A 24,062-nucleotide genomic window follows, 5' to 3' on the forward strand; every position below is an offset into this window, starting at 1 on the left:
TACACAGGCACTATCAAGCGAAACACTTCTCTGCTTTCAACAACTTAAGCTGCAGTAGGGTTTTAGCATGAATGAGTCACTTGATTCTTGATGGCTTATTCAAGGATACAAGGATAGAAGGGCTGCTCCAAAAGTAATGCCTCCTATTTTATTATGTTGGCCTTTGACAGCAGAGGTGGATGCTGGTGGTGGGGCGGTAGAGGTTGAACCTTCCCACCAAAAAACCATTTCATTTTGTTGCTGTGCAATGGATGGAAGCAGCGGGGCATCCTGAAATAATGCTGTCTGACATGGAAGTGCAATATAAAGCAAAGGTGTAGAAGTGAATTCCTCCATGCGGAAAATACTGTACCCACTGACATTCACTGATGCTTGCTGAACGTTTATGGAGATCAAACAGTGGATGTCAGCACAGTGAGGTGGTGGGTGGTGCGTTTCAGCAGTAGTGACAGCAACATGAAAGACAAGCCATATTCCAGACGGCCATGCAGATTTTTACAAGCATGGCATGCAGGCGCTCTTGTTCATCACTGGTGAAATGGTGGTGACTATGTTGAAAAACAGTGTTTTGCAGCTGACAATTTGCTCTATCAAGTAGTGTTATTGTGCTGTTTGAATCTGTTGCAGCTTCCATGGAAATAATTAGGAGACATTAATTTTGGAGCAACCTACGTACAACACAAAAGTCTCATTTTTATTTTTCACATTGCACAGTAAACTATTTTTGAAATGTCTCTAACATCATCTGATAAAATGAGTCTGCATTCCCCACAGCAGCTGGTTATCCTCCCCCCATCACGTGCGCTAGTAAGGAGTAGTTTCTGCATTTAGTAGATTACATAAAGGCTAAGAACTGGAGGGGTATTTACCATTTCTTTTTCTGCTTGTGTGGTTCCTTTGTTCCTTGACACTGCTAATATGACACTTGCATGTTGTGACTAGCCACCTACCACAATCCTAATATACTTTCAATGACAAATTGAACTAAACCTATCAGGAAATCAATCAGAGACGCACATTAGGGAAAGACACCTTATGTTTATCAGTTTTATTGAAGGGTTTCCAACATTTTCATTATCACACATTTCAGAAAACACATTAAAATAAAGGGTTTCAATCCAGCTGGTTCATAGCTCTATCTGTATATAGTGTAAGAAAATATTTAGAACTGCGGCAACATCTCACTTCATTTCTAGTTCTGGCTAATGAGACTGAGCTGAAAATTCGTCAGTAAGCAAAGTTCTTGAATGTTGAAGAAAATATATATTATATATATATATATATACATATACAGGAAGAATTAACTTAGAAAGAATGATTAGTAATACAAACCAACCCTTGGCTCATTGAGTGAAAAAGAAATCATCATGCAAACCATCAGCAAGCAAAGGTCAGAGGTCGTTAGAGGCTCAGAAAAGGGGTTTCCCACATTGTCCCTGCAGCAGAGTCACAGTTTCCAATGATCACTTTTGTGACTATGCAACTGGGCTCATATTACTAGCTGCAACATCACAAAAATGACACTGGCAACCGCTAATTAGCTGGCAAAATAAGAATTTGTCCATTTTTAAAGTGAGCAGTGTTAGTAAATGCCATTGCACACAGCAAGAAGTGATAGCATAATAGATATATAGTTTAAGCAAAGCCCTCACATGTGATGCTAATTATCTTTTAGCTTAGCAGTCCCTCTTTATAGTGTAAATGTGCTCCCTCTGGGCTCGAGAAATATTTAATTACACATATCAGTGCATGACTAACAAGCTAGTCCAGAGCAATAATGATTGGTCTATTGTTCAAAATGAAATTAGGACTCCAGAAGCATTCAAAACTGACCAGCAGTTTCTGCAGTAGCCTCACCTCTCAGGGACTGTCTTTTGTACAGATTTTTGAGATATGTAAAATAATCTCTTTTTGGCAATTTATACCTGCGTTATGAAAGTTATGACAGATTATTCCCCAAGGTTTAATGTGTCTGCTAGATTCTAAAACACTGATACATAGCAAGAGAAATGTAAGCTTTCACTTTTCAAAGAGACTTGCAAAATTCACTTGAATAAAGATTGTAAGGTCCATATTTCCACAGACTCTGGGCAAGGTAATTTTGGGAATCCAATTTTTCTTGGTGATGAATTATAAAAAATAGAGGGTTGGTTATGTATATGCTTAATTTCATATATGTATGTGAATATATAAATATACACACATATCCATATATATATACAAACACACTGAATGCACATAGAAACATAGATTAAAGGAAATGAGAGCAGCCCCTTCCTAGCACCACCTTACTGTGAGTACGGCAGTGCTGTCAGACATTTATTCTGGGGGCTTTATGACTCAGCTGTTGTAATACAGCAGAGCTTGTACTTTAAATAGGAAGCTTCAGGTGCAAACATGTATTGTATAAATGAATGCCAAATGCATTCCCTTTTTTGTCCTTCAAAACCAGCAACATCGGATGACCAAGAAAACTGAGATTCATAGACCAGCCACTGTGCATGCCAAAATTCCTTTTCAGAAGGAATTTTACTATGCATTCAGTATTATGAGTTCATTGTACAAAATCTGCACGTAGCAAATGATTACAGTACCCTACGCTGGACTGCGAATACATATTAAATGAACACTCAGAATTCAATTAAATCTTAACAGGTTCATTCCCATACTTGCTTTAAATGGAAAGGATAGCAGCTCAGCTACTCCTCTCATCCAGTTACAATTTTGCTTTTTCAAGCTATTGCTCAACATGTCTTCAACACAGCTGTTTAACTCCTACTCAGTGTCTCCAAGCAGCACTTGATTGGAGATGCAAGATGTGACACCTAACCCTACAGTTCACAGATGGACCTCAAGTCTTATTGATTCAAATGGGAGTTGAGGGGCTCCAAGCTTTAGATGTACAGGCTGTACAAGCTGATCAAGTGATACCAAATTTCCCACCAACTTTAAAAAGCAGAATCAGGCACTGTGCTGAACCAGTGCTGCAGCCTTGCACAGCTTAGCGAAACCCATTTAGTATTTTCACTTCAGGCAACTTCTACAATACCACAAGCAAAGGAAAATCAACTTATAAAAATCACATTAAAATCTGTATTTGAACCCAGAAGAGGAAACTTAGGAAAAAATTCAGTTACAGTTTCAACTCCATCCTGAGAGTGTCCTTATGTTCTTACCTAGCCCCAGCTCTCAGTGACTGCTGCACTCCGTCACTTGACATGCAATGAGTGAGGTGGCTCTGCCTTGAGAATGATTGCAATACAAGACTGCTGGTGGATAAATGGTGGCATTTGGCCCTAAATTATTAAGGGTAAAATTATGCCAGCAGACAACTGTGCAACCAGGTCCTGCTTGGACATAAGCCAGCGTATCACCACAGATGCATATCTCTGCATCAGAGCTCTACGCACTAACTGAAAGAAACAAGATTGGACCTTATGGGCCCTGAGCCCTGTGTAATCACTTTGGGGGGTTGTGGATAATATCGTAGCACAAAGAAGAAAATGGAAGATCCCAGAGGCTGCTCGTGGATTGAGAACCAACTCTTGAAACCTCCTGGAGATTCTTTTCATTAGTCATGAGCGCACTGCAGTGGATTAGTGGGTACACGCTAACGCCTACGCATGGTGTGCTGGGCATGGTTTGCAATCAAGTGAAGATTATTTCTCTCCAATATTTATCATGCACGGCTTTAATTTTCGAATTAAAATTTAGACAGACCCAGCAGACACGAAGGAAGGTGACAAGTTTTCACAGTTCTTGCCTTTGTCTGTTTGTATTTTAAAGCCACACTGACTTTCTTTAAAATCCTAGAGGGCATGCTTTGTCAACATTTTCATCTGCTTTCTCTAATTTCCCCTTTTCTTCAACCAAATAAAGTCTAGAGGCCTCACAAGCAAACACTACCATGGCAATGCCATTATTGCCAAGTGACTCCAGCGTGATTTTCTCTTTAAGTGTGCTCATACAATGCACTCTATTTGTGAGATGCCTGCAATAAGGATCATAGGAAAGCCACACAGAAGGCCTGGAAGTTCCAGACGTCTAAATACTTGGAAAACAAAGAAGTACAGAAGCACTGAAGAGCTGTACAAAGGGAAGAAGGTAGCAATCTCTAAATGGGAACTGAGTGTATCTATTTGTGAGGCAATAGCAAAAATCAATCTACTGCAGATTTTTAGGTTAGTTTATCATTGCAACTTCACAGGATGAGGATGCCCTTCCAAAAGAGAATTATTAGAATTACAGATAGTTTAAGTTTAGTTCCTCAGATTTGAATTGACTTAAATAAACTTCCATACTTTGTGCTTTACCTGCGGAAATCCAGCAGTGACCTTGTGGAAGCAGGAACTCTCTGATCATTCCAGCTGAGGAAATGGAACTGAGTCACCGTGCGGGTCTCATTTGTCTGCAGGTTCTTCAGGTAGAAGCTCCTCACCAGGAAATCCTCACACCAGATGTGCTCGGAGACAAGGTTTACCTGCACCCCAGAGAACAAATGGAGATCAGGAATTCTAGTTGCAAGCCACAACTTCAGAATTGCAGGTGTAAGATGTCTTGGATGAAGGAACTGCAGGAAATTTTATTATCAACTTGAGCATTGCTGTGAAAATAACTTTCTCTAGCAATCCGTGGTGTCAGGAAGGGGTTAGCTGCCTCTGCTGTCTCATTTTAAACATTAAAAAAATCACTGATAGTTTTAATGCCAAAGGAAAAAAGATGAAATTGAAACCTGACATTGTACGAATGCAAAAGGCACTGCCTAAAAACACACCAGACTTCCAGATGCTGTGCACACAGAAATGCCCACCATCCATTGCTCAGCCCACCCAGAGTGGTCTTAGAAATCTCACAGTGGAATCCATGTGATAAATCAGAAGTCAGATTTTCAGCTATGTAGAAAAATAGGCATAAAAATGGAACTTATTTTCAGAGTTGGTCTTTTCAGAAAGGAAGCTTTTTCACTTGTTAGTTTAAATAGCAATAGTTCTTGATATTTTCCTAGTTGTATTTGGCATTATGGTGTTATTTTCTCTCTCTGCTCAGTGAGACAGCTGGAAAAACATGACAGCCATTGTCAAGGCTACACTTCAACAAAACTGATGACACAGTATTTTGGGCTAGCAATGTATAGCAGAAAATAAAAACGTGTATTTAGTGTTGTGACTGAGGCAAATGGTAAAAATAGACAGCATTAATTACGAAAAGCTATATTGAAGCTTTTCTACAAACATATACATATGGCTTTCCTAAGGCACAATCCACCAGTTCTAAAATTACTAATAGTCCTATAAAATATAAAAATACACTTCTGTATATCAACCACTTACAAGACTGTGTTAAAGATGAAATCACTGCCCTTGTTTCCCTGTAAGACTCAGATCATGACGTTATGAGGTGCAAGCCTCAAGGCAATTAAAACCACCCAAATTTTTGGCCAATCTATGACTACTTGGAAGACACACTGAGGCTATTTAAGATGTACAGGACAGACCAGGTGAGACAGCATTTTGCCCTGTATGAAATGAAGCCATGCTCTTCTCGCCCTGCTTACACCCAGTGCTTTGTTTCGGTACCTCGTAGATGTGGTAGAGGTTTGACCCTTCGTCAGGCCAGTAGTGGTAGCACTGCTTGACTCCGCTTTCCGTGAGGGGTGTCAGCATGACAATAACGACACAGCCGTTCTCCCAGACCATCTGCAGACAAAGAAAGACACCATAGCCACACTGTGACTGCCTAATTACTGCGTGACATGTATAATTACTGCACTCAGACACACAATCAAAATTTATTCCATTCACAGGAAATTTATTTCATTTTCATTAGACACTTTTACTCTGCAGCTGCTTTCAAATCCCTGAATAAACTGGCACCATATTTTGCAGGCATCCATGAAATATTAAAGAATTTCCAGTGATTTCAATTCACGTCTTCTGTAAAACCTCTCCTTGTTCCTGGTACTGTGTTCAAATGCTTTTCTACCAAACTTTTAGATCCACAAAGGAAGCACTGAACAATACTTGCAAAACACTCAGCTCCTTGGTGCTTGATACTGAATACCCAAGGAGCACAGATATGCCATTAGCAGTGCTTTGACCTGCTATAGAAGTCGCATTTGCTGAAACCCGTGTTCTCATCCCTGATTCCTTTCAGTTTCTCGCACAGTCAAAGCTACAGAACTGCCGCATTGCTGAAAGTGGCATAAAAGTTGCATCTCAACAATAACAGGGAAATAAGTAAAGGGCAAGGGGAAGAAATAAACTGACCAAATCTCTTCTTCCAGGAACACTTCAGATGGAGAAATCACCCTTTCACACAATTAGAAAAGAATCATTGCAAATGTGCAATACTTTCTTCTTCCTTCCTTCATGTTTCAGTTTCTTTCTGCTCCCTCCTTCCTTCTTTTATTTCTTTTTTCTATCTTTTTCTTTCACTTTCTCTTTTCCTAACCCTTCTCTTCTTATATTTCTTCTTCTTTTTTTTTTTGTAATCCTGGCAATCCGAGGGAAGTCCGACCCATGCTGCAGACTGTGCCCCCTTGGAGCACAGGTACAGCATGAACGAAGGGGAGCTGTATCTTCCCCATCAGCATGAGCTCTCAATAATTCAGACTGGCCACAGAGCAGAGCACAGGAATCTCAGCCGAAGGATTTGCGGCTGCCTAACACCAACAGCAGAACAAGATGAGATGCTCTGGTCTGGTGCATCTCTGTTCCAAACACAGCCCATGGCTGAACAAAAAGGCTCCTATGAATTAATACCAAGCAGCATAATCACTAAAAACTGTTATTATTACGCTGTACATTGATGTTATATTTGCATACAACTTTCATTGTCTTTTTGCTCGCATATGAAATTACTGAATGAAGAGTAAACGGCTCTTTTTGTGAAGGGTTATGTTTATTTCACAGAAATATTTATAAGCGACTGTATTGACATGTAAATTTTGTAAACAAAAAAGGCCTTTGTCTAAACTGAGCAAGGATGAGATGATACATTCAATTCAAGGATTATTTTTTTTTAATTACATATCAAATAAAAAGGTTTCCCATTCATGGATAATGATGTTTTCTTCTCTTTTAAGAACAGCTTGAATATATAGAAACAAATAACATTTTTTCTTGCTTATTTTTCTTTCCCCCATTTTGTAACATAATAGAAACAACTTTTAAAAACAGCTTAGAATTATTTAGAGAAATTGATGTAGGCTTTGCACAGAATGGGCTTATTTGTAATTTTGGACAGACGCAAAGGAAAAAAAGACTGCAGTTGAATACAAGGAATAAAAATAATCTTAATTCTCTTTTTCTCCCCCGTGAAGAGATTTTAAAAAAACAAAATATCCATAATCCATCCACCCACCCTCCTGCTAAAAACTGACAGCACTGCAAGAAGAGCAAAATACTTTAAACTGATGGATAACTTATTTTATAGACTGATGTGGATTCAGCATTTATATCTTGTCTCTGCGTTCCTTTTGGGACACAGCTGGCAACTTTCTCTGCATGTAAGGAAAACGATACAGATTTCATTCATTCTGTTGTAGTTTCACCTTTTTTTTTTGAGTCAGCAATCAGATTACTATCAGAATTCAAAACATGTATCTTACTTTAAAACTAGACCCACTAAATCAGTACTTTCATCACATAACAATTTAATGTGCCTCTAGAAGGTATAGAAGCTCATTGAAGCCATTACGAAAATGAGGAGAAACACAGTTTTTATGAGTGTAATAAAAATACAATGATCTAGACCATAAACTAATCATCGAGCACTCTGCTTGTGCCACCCAAGTGTAACATTATAAAAGCCCACTCGTTTAGAGAGGAATCCTTACAGTTTGGCAGCCCCGTTCATTGGTTCAAAGACACAGCATTTCATTAGACAGGGGCTGTCTGCATCTCCGAAGATTTCATTAAGCATAAATCCAAATGAAAGTTAATTTAAACAAACAATTTGAAAGTTACTCTGGAGGATAATATTTCTTTTCAGTCATAGAGAGAAAATGTCAAAGTCAAATCTACTAAATCAAGAAGGTAACGCAATCTATTGGCAACATGCCTGCTTCAAGCAATTGTCAGTTCATCTCCTTTGCAAACCATTGAGATGGGATATTCAGCAAGACTCACAGGCTGTGACTTGAGCACAACGGCTCTTTTTTTTTCTCCTTAATAACTTAAATATTAGAACATTTGGCTGTTACCCGGATTGCTTTCCAAATGAAGCAGAAGAGGGATGAGTAAAAAGCTGTTCACAGAGTTTCATACAGTCCATTGTCCCATCTGTAAGTTGGTAGAGGATTCAGGAACAGCTCCCACCACCCAGCACTCAGCTGTGCTTTAGAGAGTGTGGATATGGCCATGTGCTAGAAAGTGGCCCTAGTGACTGCCTCTGCCATGACAGGCAGGTAGCATAGCCTTAGGCTATACAGTGCTCCACAAGCTCTAGGAAGCGCCTTTGGCTACCAAATGAACATTTCAACTGGATCCAGAGAAGGAAGGATGTTCCACTGCAAATTCACAATAATTTATATAGTTCTAAACTTTGCATGATTGCATAACATACAGGAAGCCACTGCATGCAATATAAGAATAAAGTGAGCGTAGGGTTCTCAGAGCAGAAGCTGTGCGGAGCCTCACAAAATTATGTCTTAGACTCTAAGTGTTAATTACTGTTAGGCAAAGAACCATATAAAACCAAATGCTAGATCACTTTGCACAGGTAGTTTCATGTTTGTAATTTACAGTAATATTTGGAGGAGAAGAAATGAATAGAGATTTCCAAGCAGAAAAGATAAAGTCTGAGTTACATAGAGGAGCTCACCACAGAGTTTTAACACAAACACTTCACTGAAAAGGAAAGACTGATTCATTTTGTGTGACGTGTCTACCTTCAACCTACATGCTATGTTAAGTATCTCTAACGAGCTTCTGCTGTACGTATCATTCTCAAAGCATTTCTCAGACAAAAAAAATGGCATCTCTTTCCATTTATTGCAAATTAAAGGCTGAATCCTGCAGCCCAAAGACGAGCAGTGAGTGCATTTGACATCTGCAGGATTCCCTGTTGATGAAACCTACCATGTGTAGAGAACCCACGCTGTGGCTATCTAGTGTGCCAGTCCCACAAGAAGGACTTCTGCATTGGGAGGAATTAACTTTAGTGTAAATTACTTGCAAAGGAGGACAGAACTGCTTTTTTAAAGAAGCCACAAATAGGAGAATCACTGCTACAGCAACCATAAATCTAATAAAACACCGTCTTTTGGAAGCTAGTAAGTATATTTTAAAACTGTGTTCTTTACTGGCTTGTAAATTAGATGGCTAATATGAATTATGAACTCCTTATATATATACATATATATATATTTAGAAACTTAATCACTTTGAAGCTTCAATTTACAGTGAGAGATCCAACCCAAATCCTCTTTTTAGCCATTATCTTCTTTATTTTAGTGATGGGGAAATGACAAGATACGTGCTTGCATTCAGACACCGTTCTTTTGACTGGGACTAGTGAAAAAGGCTCTACAATGTGTTTATTTAAAAGTAGAAAATAACTGGGATGATCAACTAAATCCAGTCTGTTAATTAAAAATTACATTTTAACCACAACAGCAGCATTTTGAAAGAGATCTTCAGAATCAGACTCTTAACTCCCCAAATAGTTGGAAACTGCAGCTGTTTGGATAAGCAAGCAAACAAACAAAAGCCAAATAATTTTTAATGATGATCAAAAATTAATATGGATAAAAACAATTCCTAAAACAACAACAAAGTAAGGTACTAAACCTTACATGATTAGAATATACACCCAATGCACATCTCCACTGTGATTTCTTTCAGGTTCTCCACTAGAAATAGGAAATGTGTTGAATAGAAGGAGCTGTAAAACAATATTTTATGGAATATTTTAAAACCAAGGCCCGTTTTTTTAAATGGATTTGAGAGAAAAGGGAGGGGGCTTTTAACTGCAAAAATATTTGGGGGCACTTGGAATTTTGGTTGGGTGCCACTCAAAATCAAACTTTTTTCAAAACGTTTTGGTTGTCAGTGGCATCCTTTGGATATGAAGAAGGGTCAAATCTGACAAAGTCAGTGTGTCCATTTACAAATCCATAGGTGTGCCAAACAGCTCAGTAGATCTGTAGTTTTAACAACTAGCTATCAGTAATCATCTACATTTAATTAAAAATTGCAGTTTCAAAGGCATTTTAAAACATGAAGTGAATTCAAACTGCTCCATACATCACATGCACTACATCTGTGCAACACTTCTTTGGAAACCATTGAGGAGGGCAAACTCAAGATGGCTGCATGTGTTGCAGTAACTTCTGCTGCACCCAAGAAACATGAACTACTCTTCTTCATGGGAGACTGATAACTCAAGCCTTATGAGTAAATTATTTAAATATTTCAGTCCTTCCTTTATTATTGCAGTGCTGACAAAACCACTCTAAAGAGGGACAGTCCCACCAAAACTGCCAGAAATTAACTCTTCACTTCAGCATTTGAGAGATGGAATATAAAAATTAAAGGGACAGAATTTATAAAAGGACCACTTCTAGGTACCTCCTCTGACCTGAGCCATAATTAGAAGTGAGCGTGGTAAGCACACACTCCTGTACTGAACGCTTATGGAATTCCTAATGCTGTATTTTATTTCACGTTGCTTGATAAGTTACTAGAGCTCTAGGGGCTACTGTTCTGTGCCTCTCTCTCCCTTGCTGTTTTTCTTTTATTAAATTAAAACATGCATATTTTACACATTGAATTACTCTGTGTCTTTTCATCTGATCTTCTTTCTGAAGGTGAAAACTGATTAGACATGCAGAAAGTCCCTTCCCAGGCAAGGAAAATAAAACTTTGGAGCCAAAACAGCTTGAAAGCACCACGTTCTGCACAGAACAAAATACCAAAAAATAATTTAGTCTCTAAATTAATTTCAGCACTCAAAATGCATGCTGAACTGGGGGCATGTAAACCAGCAATTAGATCAGGAGAGGGTCTGCTGTAGCTGTGCTTACTCAACCCATGGGCCTGAAAGATGGATTTTGCATCCATCTTTGATGAAGAGACTCATTAAGTTACAGACACATGGACTTCTGTCCATAGGGATTTTCCCTTGGAGATCCTGATGACTAATCCTTTTTGCATGGGAAACAACCAACAGACAATTCAAAGATTATGTTCTGAACGCGCTGGTATGATCTGTGAGGAAAATGACTGTCAAATTTTGAACCATCTGACAATATACTCTTAAATATGGATAGAGACTGTTACTGTAAAAGTAATTTTAGATTAAGAAATACAGACTGGGGGCAATGAAAAGCAAATGGCATGTGAACTCCATGGGCTCAAATCAGGGCTTTGGTCTTGGGACTCTTTTTGCACCTTACATTTAATAGTCATGCAATAAAAAAAGAAAATAATCAAAGGAGCAGCTGTATGCCCCAACCACAGGAGCATAATCCTCTGTTCCAGCCAGTAGTAGTTACTTGTCTTTAAAAAGAAGTGTGAAATCTCAATTTTAAGAATATTTCATGTATTAGCAAATAGTAAAGATGCAGTAATGAAAAGCATGGGTTTGATTCAGAACATGTAGGCAAAAGTTCTTATTTCTTCCTGGAAGGATATCCTAACCTGAAAGGGTCAACACCTGCATTCTGTCCTGGATCTGTGACAGACCCAGAGCTGTTCATGTGTGATACCGTCATTGCCAGATCTCCAGGGATAAGGGTCTGGGTGAACTATCTAGCCTGAGCTATGCACCTTTTCAGGTAAAAGACTGGGAATTTCCTGGGCCAGACTACAAGTGCTGACTTTATTCAATCTCATGGCTTACCATTGTAGGTGCTTTTAACTTTATTGCTTCTCTGCAAAATTAAGGAAGTCATATTTCTCTATTCCTTTCCCAGAGGTATATGGTGTTCATATACTTTGCTGATTATATTGGCCATGGATATGGTCATGGATATGGGAAACCACAAAAAGACTCCAAATACTTATGTAAATACTTATGTAAATAAGTATTGTATCTGATTTGACTTTGCAAGGAAACAAAGAGGTATACAGTAGGCAGTTTGGCAGAGACTGCCTCATTCCTCTCACTATTTAACCTACTACAGTAAAACAGAATTAAAAAGAAATGCCCTTCTCCCCAAAAAGGAGACACAGTGAGGCACATTGTGGGATACTAACAATTCTAAAAGGAGAATAAGACTGTATTTTCCAGAATAGAAAAGATTATTGCCTCCTACAGCAATCTCCTTTTGGAGGCAATGAACTTTAGCAGACATGCAATTTATAGAACTAGTGTAATTAAGCACTTTTTTTTTTTTTCAGTCAGCTTGAAATATCCAAACTCCTAGGACGGTTTATTGCATATTATCCCTGGTCTTAGAATACCTTAAAAGTTAAGGCATGTACTTCATGTCAAATACTTCATGGAATTATAACCCAGCACATACGGAAAATAATAAAATTTTATGCCTCCAGAATTATTCACAACATGGAACTCCTGCTGTGAAAACTTGTTATAGATCAGAAATGTTCTACATCCTCTTTCTTTTGAATTATGTTCAAAGAGATGTTGAATTTTAATAGTGCTACGTGAAAGAGCTGAGTGAAATCTCACTGAAGCTGCTGGACAAAATCATCACCTTCCATTCGAGATAAATGCAAGAAACAAGCAAACTCTTTTAAGTAGCTTGATAAGTGAAATTACAGAAGTTATCATCAAAAACAAATGAAACATGAAGCATATAGACCCATGAGTTTTTCCTGAAACTGATATGCTTAATGTAGAGAGAGAGAGGCACTAATAAAGGCAAGATGATTAATCAAGATAAGATGCAAAAACATGTAAAAGGAATAAAGAAACCATCGACACAGCCGACAAACTAGCACTGTGATCCTGGTAGAAGAAAAGCTGTAAGAAAGGTTGGGGGCAAAACACTTGGTGGATGAGGTTTGGGAAAAAAAGAATTTATTACCTGTTATTTAATTCTGCCTCTGTTTATTTCTGTTCAAAGAAATAAAATTCTGTACTTCCTTTGTAAATAAAATGGAACTGTATCAAAAGCAATGCCCTGTCCTGATGATGAATTCTCTTTCCAGCTGAGAGGAAAAAAACACACAGACCTGGCAAATTGCTTAAGCACTCAGGTAAAAATGGATTAAAACCGTGTGAGAAGAGTCATCCAGTCTTCAAGAAAGGGAATTGTGAGGTGGAATTCCCACTGAAGCAAAACAGAATCAATGAATGAGGTATATCTCAGAAATAGTAATTGGTAAAAAGAGATGAAAACAAGACCAGATGAAATTAAAAGAAGGCCTAAATCAGCTGGAGGCTTTTCAAAATTAATTAAGTAGTGGCTGGAAAATTTCCAGAACAGTCTAAGAGATGACATGCAGGCAGAGATGAAATCTCTGCTTGAGCTGCAAACACAGGGAATCCAGACAGATTAGGAAGCCCTGTGGCAAAACAGATCAATGAGGTGACTGACAACACATCTGCTGCAGGCTAGAAAGTTTTCAAAGAAAAAGGTAAACCAGGGAAGCTGGAACTAACTTGGGGCTTGCTGGCTGACAGGAGTTATGGTAAGGATATAAGGAGCTGGAGAAGTAGACTGGAGGGAAGTCTGATGCCTGGAAGTGGATTTGCATCATCAGAAAAGCCACAGTAAGACATTTTTTTTAGCATTATTCTTTTTATGACCCGAGGTTGATTTGAAAAATATTTGAAAATAACCCACATATGGGTGTGTGGGGTATCTACAGCTTAAAGACTGCTTCTCTGAAAGAAAAACTTCCAGTAAGCAAATCTCTCTCTGCTTGACATTAAAATCCAAATGAACAGAAACACGTACAGAAAGTGCTACATCTAATCAGCAGCTCTAGTGGCCCAAGTGAGATGGTACTGAAGAACAGTACTTGCTCTTCTTCCTCATCTTACCAAAAATAATATAAAAAAAAATAGTGAGAAGATGGAAACTAGTCGTCTTTCAGCCTCATAGGGTACTAGGCCTGGATCTGCTCATCAGTGCTAAACAAGATAAGCTTGGATAAAGCATCATCAGTGATTAATAAAAATTGAATAAATTAAATAAATCTTTGCATACACTGGGAAAGAGAAGACACTGAACTGACCATGATCCCTGTTCAGATCTGGGCAACGTGAAAAGAGTAAATAGGAGTTTGACCACTGTGTGTCTAACAGCACTTGCATGAAAATACTGGGCACAGGATCAACGTACCTGGTTTTAGAAGGCCTGACAATAGAACCAGTTATAGTTATCCAAAACTATATAATCAATTTGGTCTTAAACAGAGATAATGAATGTGAGTGACCACATGATAACACAGAAAACACAGAGATGCACAAGAGCAAGCACTGCAGATCAGTGTTGGAGCTAAGGAACTGGGTTCCTTAGATTCCTGAGATTCAGCAGTATCTACAACTTCATCCCTCTGCCAACATGCTTTTGGTCCATCAGACCACCAGAATGTTGGTCTAATGTAAAATCCACAAAACAAGTACAATGCCTGACTGGTAGAAGAATTCAATCCAGGTTTAAGAGAAACTAAGTTTAGAAACTGAGTGTCTGGAATTAAGCATTGAACCTAATTAAGACAGGTCAGGAGCAGTCTGGGTTTCATGATGGATATTAGTTGTGCTGTAAATGCCAAGAAATTGTTATACAATTTCAAGTTAAACAAATATTTGTAGACAAGTGTTTTCCTGAAAGCAGCTTGAACTGCTTAAAGGAGTGGAAACAATTACACTGGCTTCTTGCTGGGGTAGCCTGACAGCCAAGGAAAAGTGGAGTGGCTGGTTCTCACTGTGCAAATAGGATTTTAGCCTCTGTCTGCAAAAAGAGGAAGCAATAGATGTAGTAAATACTGGCAATGAAAGCAATGCCAAGCTCCAAGATTCTCTGTTGGAATTGGTAAAGCATGGCGTTGTGCATTTAGACAAGGAGAAGGTGAATGATCCCTGGTCTCTCTGGTCACTGTCGTAACCATCAGTTGGAAAACTGCTCCACTGAGCATGCAGAAAGTGAAAAAGCAGCTCAGCTTGGCATCAGCTGACTTGAGTGGAGGAGGGAGAGGGAGGAGAACCACTGAGAAGATGTAACAGAAATGAATAATTGAACCTTTAAACAATCCCTGGTGGCAGCACCACCATCTGAATAAACTACAGAAAACCGTATTCAAGTAAACATCAAAGGATTCTGCCCTGCAAGGAGTTAACACTGTTCTCCATGGCAAGTTTCCCTTACTTTACTTAATATAGCTACTGTTAGGTGAAAAATGAATGCAATCTCAGCTCCTGCTTCTGGACATGAAGGGCAGGAAGTTCAAGCAATGGCTTTTTACTTATTGCACTCCAGCGGCTATGGCTACAACACTATGCAAGGAGTTAGTCCCTCCTAGTTTGTTTATCACACCTGGTTAATAGCTTGGGCCAGGTAATAAAGCTTGGGACAAACTAGAATGTGACTTACAAAATATCTCCTTTACACAACATTGATATGATTAATTCTGATTTCTGTGTCAGCTGCAATGCTTTTATACATATTGTTCTTTGAACATCTCCTTTAAAATTGAGGACATCATGTTTCTCAATAGCAAAAACAAAGCAACAGGTAAAAATATACAAAATATAAATATACAAATGTGAAAGAAAAATGCAATTACAAGGGATCTTAAAATAGGTCTGCAGAATAGCTAACATGGTATTTGATTTTGTTTCTTTACTTAAGATGCGCATAATCAGGTAGGATGCCTGATACAAGGAATGCTCTCACTAAAGAAAAAAATATCAGTCTTCTTAACTGTCCCTAATTACCAAACACTGAAAGCAAAAATCACAATTTACTTGAAAATTTAATCCAGAACAGCAGCTCAACTCACTTCAAGCAGAATGCATTTGTTCTGCACTTCTAAAAACAAGGCCCAAAATATCTCAGGTTGAGCATTTAAATATCCAGACACTCCAAGTCAAACAAATGTTCTGAAAACTTCCTGATTGCTCTTCTATTTGAGAAACAGTAGGGAACTGTGCTATGAAAAGCATATAGCATTCTCTTTAGTAGGGTCCCATTGATACTTATAATCATAGACCTATTGGTGCGGACAAAGAAAGAAGGTGATTTCAACTCAATGGAAGCTCCTAAACCACAACAGCTTTTCTGAAATACGTACTTCATTTCTCTTCAAAACAAGATAAAATATAAAAAACCAATATAAAATAAAAAATATGCTCATGTTGATAATAAGCCCAGATCAGTTTAAGACTTTCTCCTCCATCAGCTTCCATAAACTTTCATGCAAACTTCTGTGCTTTCAAAGGAGTACATACAGCATGTAATGGAGGCACTTAGCCTGGCCATGTGTGTATGCCCACATCCGAGAGCTGCACAAGCACTTGAAAATGCTACATGCAAAGTAACTCCTATTTGTGCACTGGTAACTACTGTTAATAGTCCAGCAGAAAAGGTATGGACCTATTTTACTTCATGTAGCAGGATATTAACTCAGCATTCAGCTACCTGTGGTAGGGAAAATACACAAGCGCTTGAGCATTATGGAGAACTGGGGTTTGCAAGAAATAGATTTTGGTGCAAAAATTCACAACACAGTGTGCTGGGTCCTTTTTGATCTGGAGAATGAGACTGAATTGTAACTATGCCCTTAAGAAGGTCAAGAACTCTGAAAGTCACTCAGTCCTTGACAACAGTTTAGTGATATGTTTTTCCATATCGTTTCTAGATCAACTCTTCCTTAGAAGGGATTCTCACATTCATAAATGGTTTTAATATCCACACACTAGATTTGAAGGAGTTATTTCAGCTATGGTTTTTGCAACTACTGTAACTCAAGCACAACAGATTTTACACTCCCTGCATTTCGAGAATGCAAGAAAACATTTGATTTGCAATATGAAATCAGCTTACAAAGAGGTGCTTAACTTACCTGCCAGAAGTCAGCAACAGTAGCAGGGAGAGGGCCCTGGGTGGCAATAAATGCTGGGTTTCGGGGGTCGTGGTCCATCTGAAATAAGGAAAGAGAATACAGACTGGATTTAGTTGAAGGAAAATCCCTTGCTGTGTTACAGACAGGAAATATGCTGGGGCACTAACAAGGGTCTTCCTAAAGGCCTGCTATGTCACTCCATCCTTCACTGGCAAGCTAAGAATTTTATTTCTATTTATATGCCCAGAGGAGACCTTTTTCCATGAAAGACTGATACTACCACATGAATATTAGCACGCCTGATGAGCAATGTCCTAGGTCTTCAATACGCAGAATAAGATCGTTTTATGGTGGCTGTCAAAGACATTTATTTGAGATCAGTGCTGTGGTTTCATAGCAACCTAGAAGCCATCTGAAACATTTTTCTTCACTGAGTGTTAAGAACTCTCCAAACATCTAAAAATGTTCTTCATTTCCACTATGTCAGTCAAGGGCTCGTGTAACTCAAAAAAAAAGCAAAAATGGGGAACAAATTCAGTTTCTGTCTTTTTCTGGTTAGATGAGCTGTCTAAATGCATGGATTTGCCCTCAACAGAAGAAGTTCTGCCTAAAGACCTTAATTATAACATTTAATTCAAGGAGCAGAAAATTCAGTGAGCAGAAAAAATAAAGAATCTAAGAAACAAAGCCGTGAAGAGTAAATAGGATTAGTGTGTTACAATGAATGTTTTCTAACCGATGGGTGGTGGTTTTTTTTAGTTCTAAATCACAGGAACCATTCTTCTGAAAAAGAAGATCTGCTGATGGGAATACAAAACAAGCAAACTCATTCCGACTCTGAACTAGGCAAGACAAAACTTTGAACATAAAGAAAAAAGACACTGAAAATGGCAAAGAGTTAACTTATACCCATGTAGCTGAAGGCAAAATTTGTCTCAATGCATGATTCTGTTCTATAAGTAAAGATCTGAATAAGAATGAATGTGAGTCACATTTGCATTAACAGGCATCTCCTGAATTTATTCATAGCCTATCAAAATGTTCAGTGATGGTACATGTCAGCATAAAAGAAGGCACCTCATAATTATATGCAACATAAAAGAGGGAAGAACCATAAAAGAACAGATGTAAGTTATTCTAACAGAACAACAATATGATGAATGTTGCAAAAAAGAAGAGAATCCTTTAATGCTTCTAATTTTCTGATGTATAATTAAACCAGACTTGATATTAAAATTCTCCATGACAACACAACACAGGTAAAACGAAGCCACTGAACAAAAACTTACTTCTAATTCACCACCCATGGTTATCAGAAACCTTGACCAGAGTGTCTATAATACCATCATTTTATTCTGAGCTTCACCGAGATGCTTCTCTGATCAGCAAACAGCTCTTCACAACAAGCAATTGCTGAGACAAATTCAGCCTTGCCTCTTGACAAAAGCAATTTTGATAGCAGGACATTTACTACTGGGTATTTTGAGATTGGTGGAAAATAACTTTCTTCAGAAAGCAGTATTAGTAGAAGAAACTTACAAACCATTTCAAACTGGGTACTTTTTTGTGTGCTTTGCTTTCTGTTACATTTGAGACCCTGAATTGAACACTGAAAACAGCAACAGATGTGATTAAGCAGAGGCAGGCCTAAAGGTTATTTCTCTCTATGGGCAGCCTGGTCTTGTATTAAATGTGGAAGCTGGCAACCCTGCCTGCAGCGAGGGCATTGGAGCTTGATGATCCTTGAGGTCCCTCCCAACCCAAGCCATTCTATGTTATGGTAACTCTACAGCTAAATAATTTGTTTTGTTTTGTTTTGAATCCCACAGAGATCCATAGGACTTAATCATGTACTTAAATGTTTTCCTACTGCATAACTAAAATCTTAGCTTAGAAAAATTAACCTGCACCAACAAGGATGTACTACTCCCCATGGAAACTCCTGCGAGCTGCTTGCATGCACTTGAAGATGATGCCACCTGTCTACTTGTGGGTTCAAGAGCCCGACTTGGAAATATAAGCAATGGTGAACACATGAAACTTTATAAAGATAATAGTTTAATTTGTCCTTAAAGCAAACTCATTAGTACGTAGACATGCCAGAAAACAAAGGCAGAAGAAAACAAGGATGATGCAAATAGTGCTGTCATGGAGGAAATACTTGTCAACATTCAGCTGGTTAACTCAGAAATAGGACAATCTTGGCATTTCAGCATAAATCAACCTCTGTCACAAAGGTGCTGTTGGAACACAGCAAACATTACAATAAGCACAGAGTAGTGAAGTGTATCAGCAGTTTAGCAATAATTCAAAAGACAATTACAATTATTACATTCCAAGCACATTGTGTTGCGCAGAAAACAATTACGAGCAGAAACTCTTCTTGCTTGGAGCAAATAGAAGACAGCAAAAAGCCCCATCACACTATTAAATGATCTTTAACTGAATAAAAATGAAAGCAAAGATTAAACTAATTAAATTAAATTCCTGGTTTCATCAATTTTCTATTTTATGGACTCCTAAGGCCACGTATTTTGAGCCAAATGCAACCAATCACTATTCTGGTCATTCGGTTTTAATGTGAGCAGGTGACTATAAGGGACAGTTCTTCAATGTTTTTGTTGTGGTCTTTTTAATTGTCTCAGGGTCACCAAGGCCAACTTAATCTATCAAAGTTAACAGAAATTTGAATAGAGAAATAATAGGAAGCAACAGGTTTTAAATTAACTAACCAAAGATCAAGTAAAAGGCCTTTTTTTCAGGCAAGGATCCCTCAGATTTCTCACATCACAAAATAAAGCAGAAATTGTATTCAAGAATAGGGAACAGAAAGCTTCATACTATCAAGTATTATGAAAGTGAAAATCAATTGCTTGCTAGTATTTTACTTAGGAAAAGCCTTCACAAATCATTTGAACAGTAATGGTTCAAAAAAAGCAAGATTTTCCCCTTTATGTTCCCATCAAAGCACAACATTTGCATTACTTGCATCAGAATTAGTGGAACAGCCTTTTTTCAAAAGAAAAAAAGGTGCAATTATTACAACAGTTATGCCGGGGTAGAAATCACATTTTCTGATGTAATACTACAGAGGCAAATCTGGTGATAACGTTTCAGCATGGGATTCCATGTCACTGTATTAAGGAAAAAAGGAATCAAGGAACAAATACTATAACGGGCCATATTAACTGTTGGCTTTTGGTCACTACCAAAAGCAAACAGGATCAGCATTCGTGTTTATTGCTAGAAAACAAGTGCCACAGGAAGCAGTCCCTAACTATTAGACACATTAGAGGCATATCGATACTTTGCTACAGTAATTTGTTTCTTTCTTATTAAAGTTGGTTTACTGTATCTCAGAGTAGAAAATGTAAACTGACTTTACTAGTGACTAAAAACAACTTATTTCACTTTTCATACAAGGGCTCCACTATCCAGTTGTTCCATTTCTCTGAAGAATTCTGTATTTTTGTGAGTTAGAAATCCTACGGCTGCATGATTTCACTGATAATGCTGATGAAGTACAACAATATCAATACATACTGGGAGAAAATCCTCAAACCTATTGTGTTCAACAGCAGTACATATAGATCCATATGAAGCAGTCTTCATAAAACTGGAAACTGAAGTAAAAGCAAAGCTGTTAACAGGCATTGATGGCCATTTTAAACTCTCATGTACATCATACATTGATTCATTCCTGCCCTGTACCTTCTACCTCAGATTCTCAGATCCTTAATTTCCGCACACTAAAATGCTGGGTGTGATGTGCTCTCAGCCACACCATATTCACCTTGACCTAAATCTAAGCTGAAATATTTCTATATCATATAAGATCAGAATGAGATTCAGTGGAGACTAAATATGATGGAAAGAAAGTTGAACTTTGATTAATGCCTTAAAAAATTGAATGAATTCGAGGTACTGGGTAGTTTCACATTCAATGAGCTTATATTGTCCATATAATGTATGTCTCTTCATCTATTTACAGCACCCTGTGAGGCATAAATAGTCTATAAAAGGGAAAAACAAACAACAAAGTGAATCCAGCAAATGCTTTTGAACTTTGCAATCACTTAAACTTCAGCATAAAACAAAAGAAGGTAGACTAGACCTCACCCTCATGTTTGGATTAAAATTTAAAACAAATTTTCCATCCCTCTTCTAAAACCCCTAATGGAATGAAAGAAGTAAATCTGGCTGTGAATGCCATTATGAATTTCAGAGCCTATTCCTGGTGATGAAATTTGTATGCTGTGTTTGAACAAACTGTCACGTTAATGACATTCTTCAGTCTGGTGTCTTCAGTAATAAGCAAACTGAGTTTTTAAATGTAGTTGATGGGATTTTTTTCTCTCCCAGACACCCTATGAGGAAAAACAGAATTCCCATTTACTTTCATGACCTCTGATTTAAAAGCAAAGATTGCACATTATTTACCACTGGATGATTTTCCCGAAATTTAATGAGGACTAAGTACAAATATGACAGATGTAATTATCACAGTTTTATTCTGCACAGTCAGGGTCTCCTTGTGCCGTAATTGCAAGCCTTTCATTCAGCAGCCAATAGCAGAGTTATTATCATAGTACTTTATTTTGTTCCAGAGAGGAGGGAAACAGATTTCTTCCCCACTTTTACCCTGCAAATTCTCCCAAGGATTCATTTTGCCTGGCCTGGCACTATGTGGAAATTAAATGGCTACAGAAAAAGCCAGGACTAAATCTCCGCTGGTTCTCCTCACCTTCTTCCAGGTATACTGAGGCCATCAATCTAACCTCAGTTTTCACATCCTGCTAAAGGGAAAGCTCCTCTTGAGGGGGCAGCACTTTTTAAAAGGAAGGAAGATGTGGGCAGGTGGCCAGCTCATTGTCTAGCAAACAAGATTTTTTTACTGTGTTCTGTTGCACTCATTTAGACTTAAGGTAAGGTTGAGTGATCCCCAGCTGGAGGCTGAACCACTGACCCAGAAGCTGGAGATACCCAGCAACATGTACATGACTGGAAGCCTCCCTGCCCAAAGCTCAAATATAATGACTTTATTCTGCACTTTTCCTCTGTCAGACAGCTCACAAACACTGGGAGGAGAAATTCTCTTGCAGTGTAGAGCCTCTGCTATTAGCACCCATCTTGCAGTTCACGATGCTCTCCCAACCCAAGCGTTGGGAGGTACGAGTATACCAGTAACATCACAGTATTGACATGGTAATTACTGATGTTATTTAAGTAGAAAGGCAATGTTCTGGAGGAAAGAAACAGCAGAACATTTGGAGTATGAATAAAAGTAGACTTGTTTTTACTCCAAATCCACTAAGAGAAAATATCTCAAACAAACAGTAGTAGTAATAGCAAGTGTGACCTGCTCACAGTGCAGAAAATACTACAGGATCAAGGGCCTGACAGAAAATTTTGGTAGGCTTCTGAGGTGATGAGGAGCACTGAAGGTCCCCATCACTTCTATATTCTACCTCACTATACAGAAGCAATTCCAGGTTGACAAGAAATTTTCTGTAACCTTAGGATATCTCGTTCCTCCTGAAAGAAAGCAGTTTCCAGGGAATCTTTCTAAACTACGGGCTTACAAACTAGTGATTTCTTCCCACCAACCTTTAGGAAACACAGATTTTAAGTACTGCTTTCAAAACAGCATGACTATTGAGTTTGCTAAACAAACGCACAAAACCATCTGGAGCATCTCTTTCCTTGGGCTAACAGGTTGTCTACGCAAATGCATGCACACTGCAGGATCCCTACCCTTAACTGTTTCTCTTGGCAGTTTTCTATGGCTATGAAAGATCATGGGTGCTTGTCCACACCCAGACAAACACTTGCGTACTTACACATCTCTGTGCACATAAATACCACTGTAAGAGACAGGGAGACAACCTGAAGAAATTCATTTCATTGTGTGACTTATTTTATTGGACAAAACTCTCGAGTCTGATAAAACTGTATAAAAGAATATCTCTTCTAAACTTGTAGAAGATATCCTTGAGTGCTGGATAGAGAGACCAGAATAGAACCCCTTGTAAAACCAGAAAAGTTAATGCTGTGTCAGTGGAGACCCTCTCCCTGCAGTAGCGTGGTGCATCCAGACAAAGTAAATATCTTGCAGTTATGTCAGTGGAATATCTTGGCTTTTCCATTCCTGGAACTACTTGATCTAATACTTGTCTCATCAATGCAGTTAATCTATACTATAATCCAGAAATGCAATTGCAACAGGTATATAAATGCATTTCAGATTTTACCCCCTCAACCAAGCAAAGCTGTGTACCAAAACCAGTTAGGCTGTGCCAACACAGGCTTGCAGGCAACTTGCAGAAGTCCATAGTCTTTTGTTCAGCAAAAATACAGCATCTGTGCTGCTGCCAGCTCTGAATCTGGCTTAGAACCATATATTGCAAAGTTGCAGTTCCATTTCTTGTAGTAATACAAATTAGCACCAAGCACTTAAAGGAAAAAAAACAGTATCTCAATCCCTGTTAACACTCTGCACCCCTGCATGTGCTTCTAAACCTCTCAGCTTCTGCTATCACATCAAAACCTGGGCAAACGGAACTCACCCAATGTGCTATAAAAACAGGCAAAAGGAGCACTGAAGCCCTGGACTTGAGCCTATGGTTTTATAAGTGGGATACAAATTTCCTGGAGCTCCAAGTTACTTTGATGATCACCTGATCATCGGGCCAGCTAAAGCTTGGTCTAGAAGTGCTTAAAGCCTCAAAACAGCTTCAATCCATGCACATCTTACTCCTGTCCTCTGAAATGGTGGCTAGCAATCCCTGAAGACTGCATGTGCTCTTGTCTATCCTCAGCCAAAGACAAAAGTTTCCTGAGTATGTCTGCTGCATTCTTTGTATTTTAACTCTTTGAATAAAACATTTGTATATATTCAATGAAACGAGGCTTTTGAACTTCAATCAGAGTAAATAATATGAAGAAGAGAACAATTTTGATGTTTCCCAACTCCTCCCCTCATCTTCTTTTTTGGGGGGGAAGTATCATCAACAACATTGGAAGGAAACTGCCTGTAATCTCATGCTGTTGCAAATTGCCAGTTGCCCTGCCCACATGAATTGA

The 24,062-nt window shown here is 38.4% G+C and overlaps 1 protein-coding gene across 5 annotated transcripts in view; it reads right to left on the reverse strand.

The window, feature by feature from the left end:
- Positions 1-24,062, reverse strand: part of PTPRN2 (protein tyrosine phosphatase receptor type N2) — a 621,717-nt gene that overhangs the window by 27,145 nt on the left and 570,510 nt on the right. For all 5 annotated transcript variants that reach the window (XM_032442979.1, XM_032442981.1, XM_032442980.1 and 2 more), the window contains exons 17-19: positions 16,980-17,057; positions 5,577-5,696; positions 4,314-4,480 (exon numbers count right to left, since the gene is read on the reverse strand). In XM_032442979.1, coding sequence (XP_032298870.1) covers positions 4,314-4,480; positions 5,577-5,696; positions 16,980-17,057 — 365 coding nt within the window. The remainder of the gene's footprint in view (positions 1-4,313; positions 4,481-5,576; positions 5,697-16,979; positions 17,058-24,062) is intronic.

Source organism: Coturnix japonica, chromosome 2 (assembly GCF_001577835.2).
Source record: "Coturnix japonica isolate 7356 chromosome 2, Coturnix japonica 2.1, whole genome shotgun sequence".
Lineage (NCBI taxonomy): Eukaryota > Metazoa > Chordata > Aves > Galliformes > Phasianidae > Coturnix > Coturnix japonica.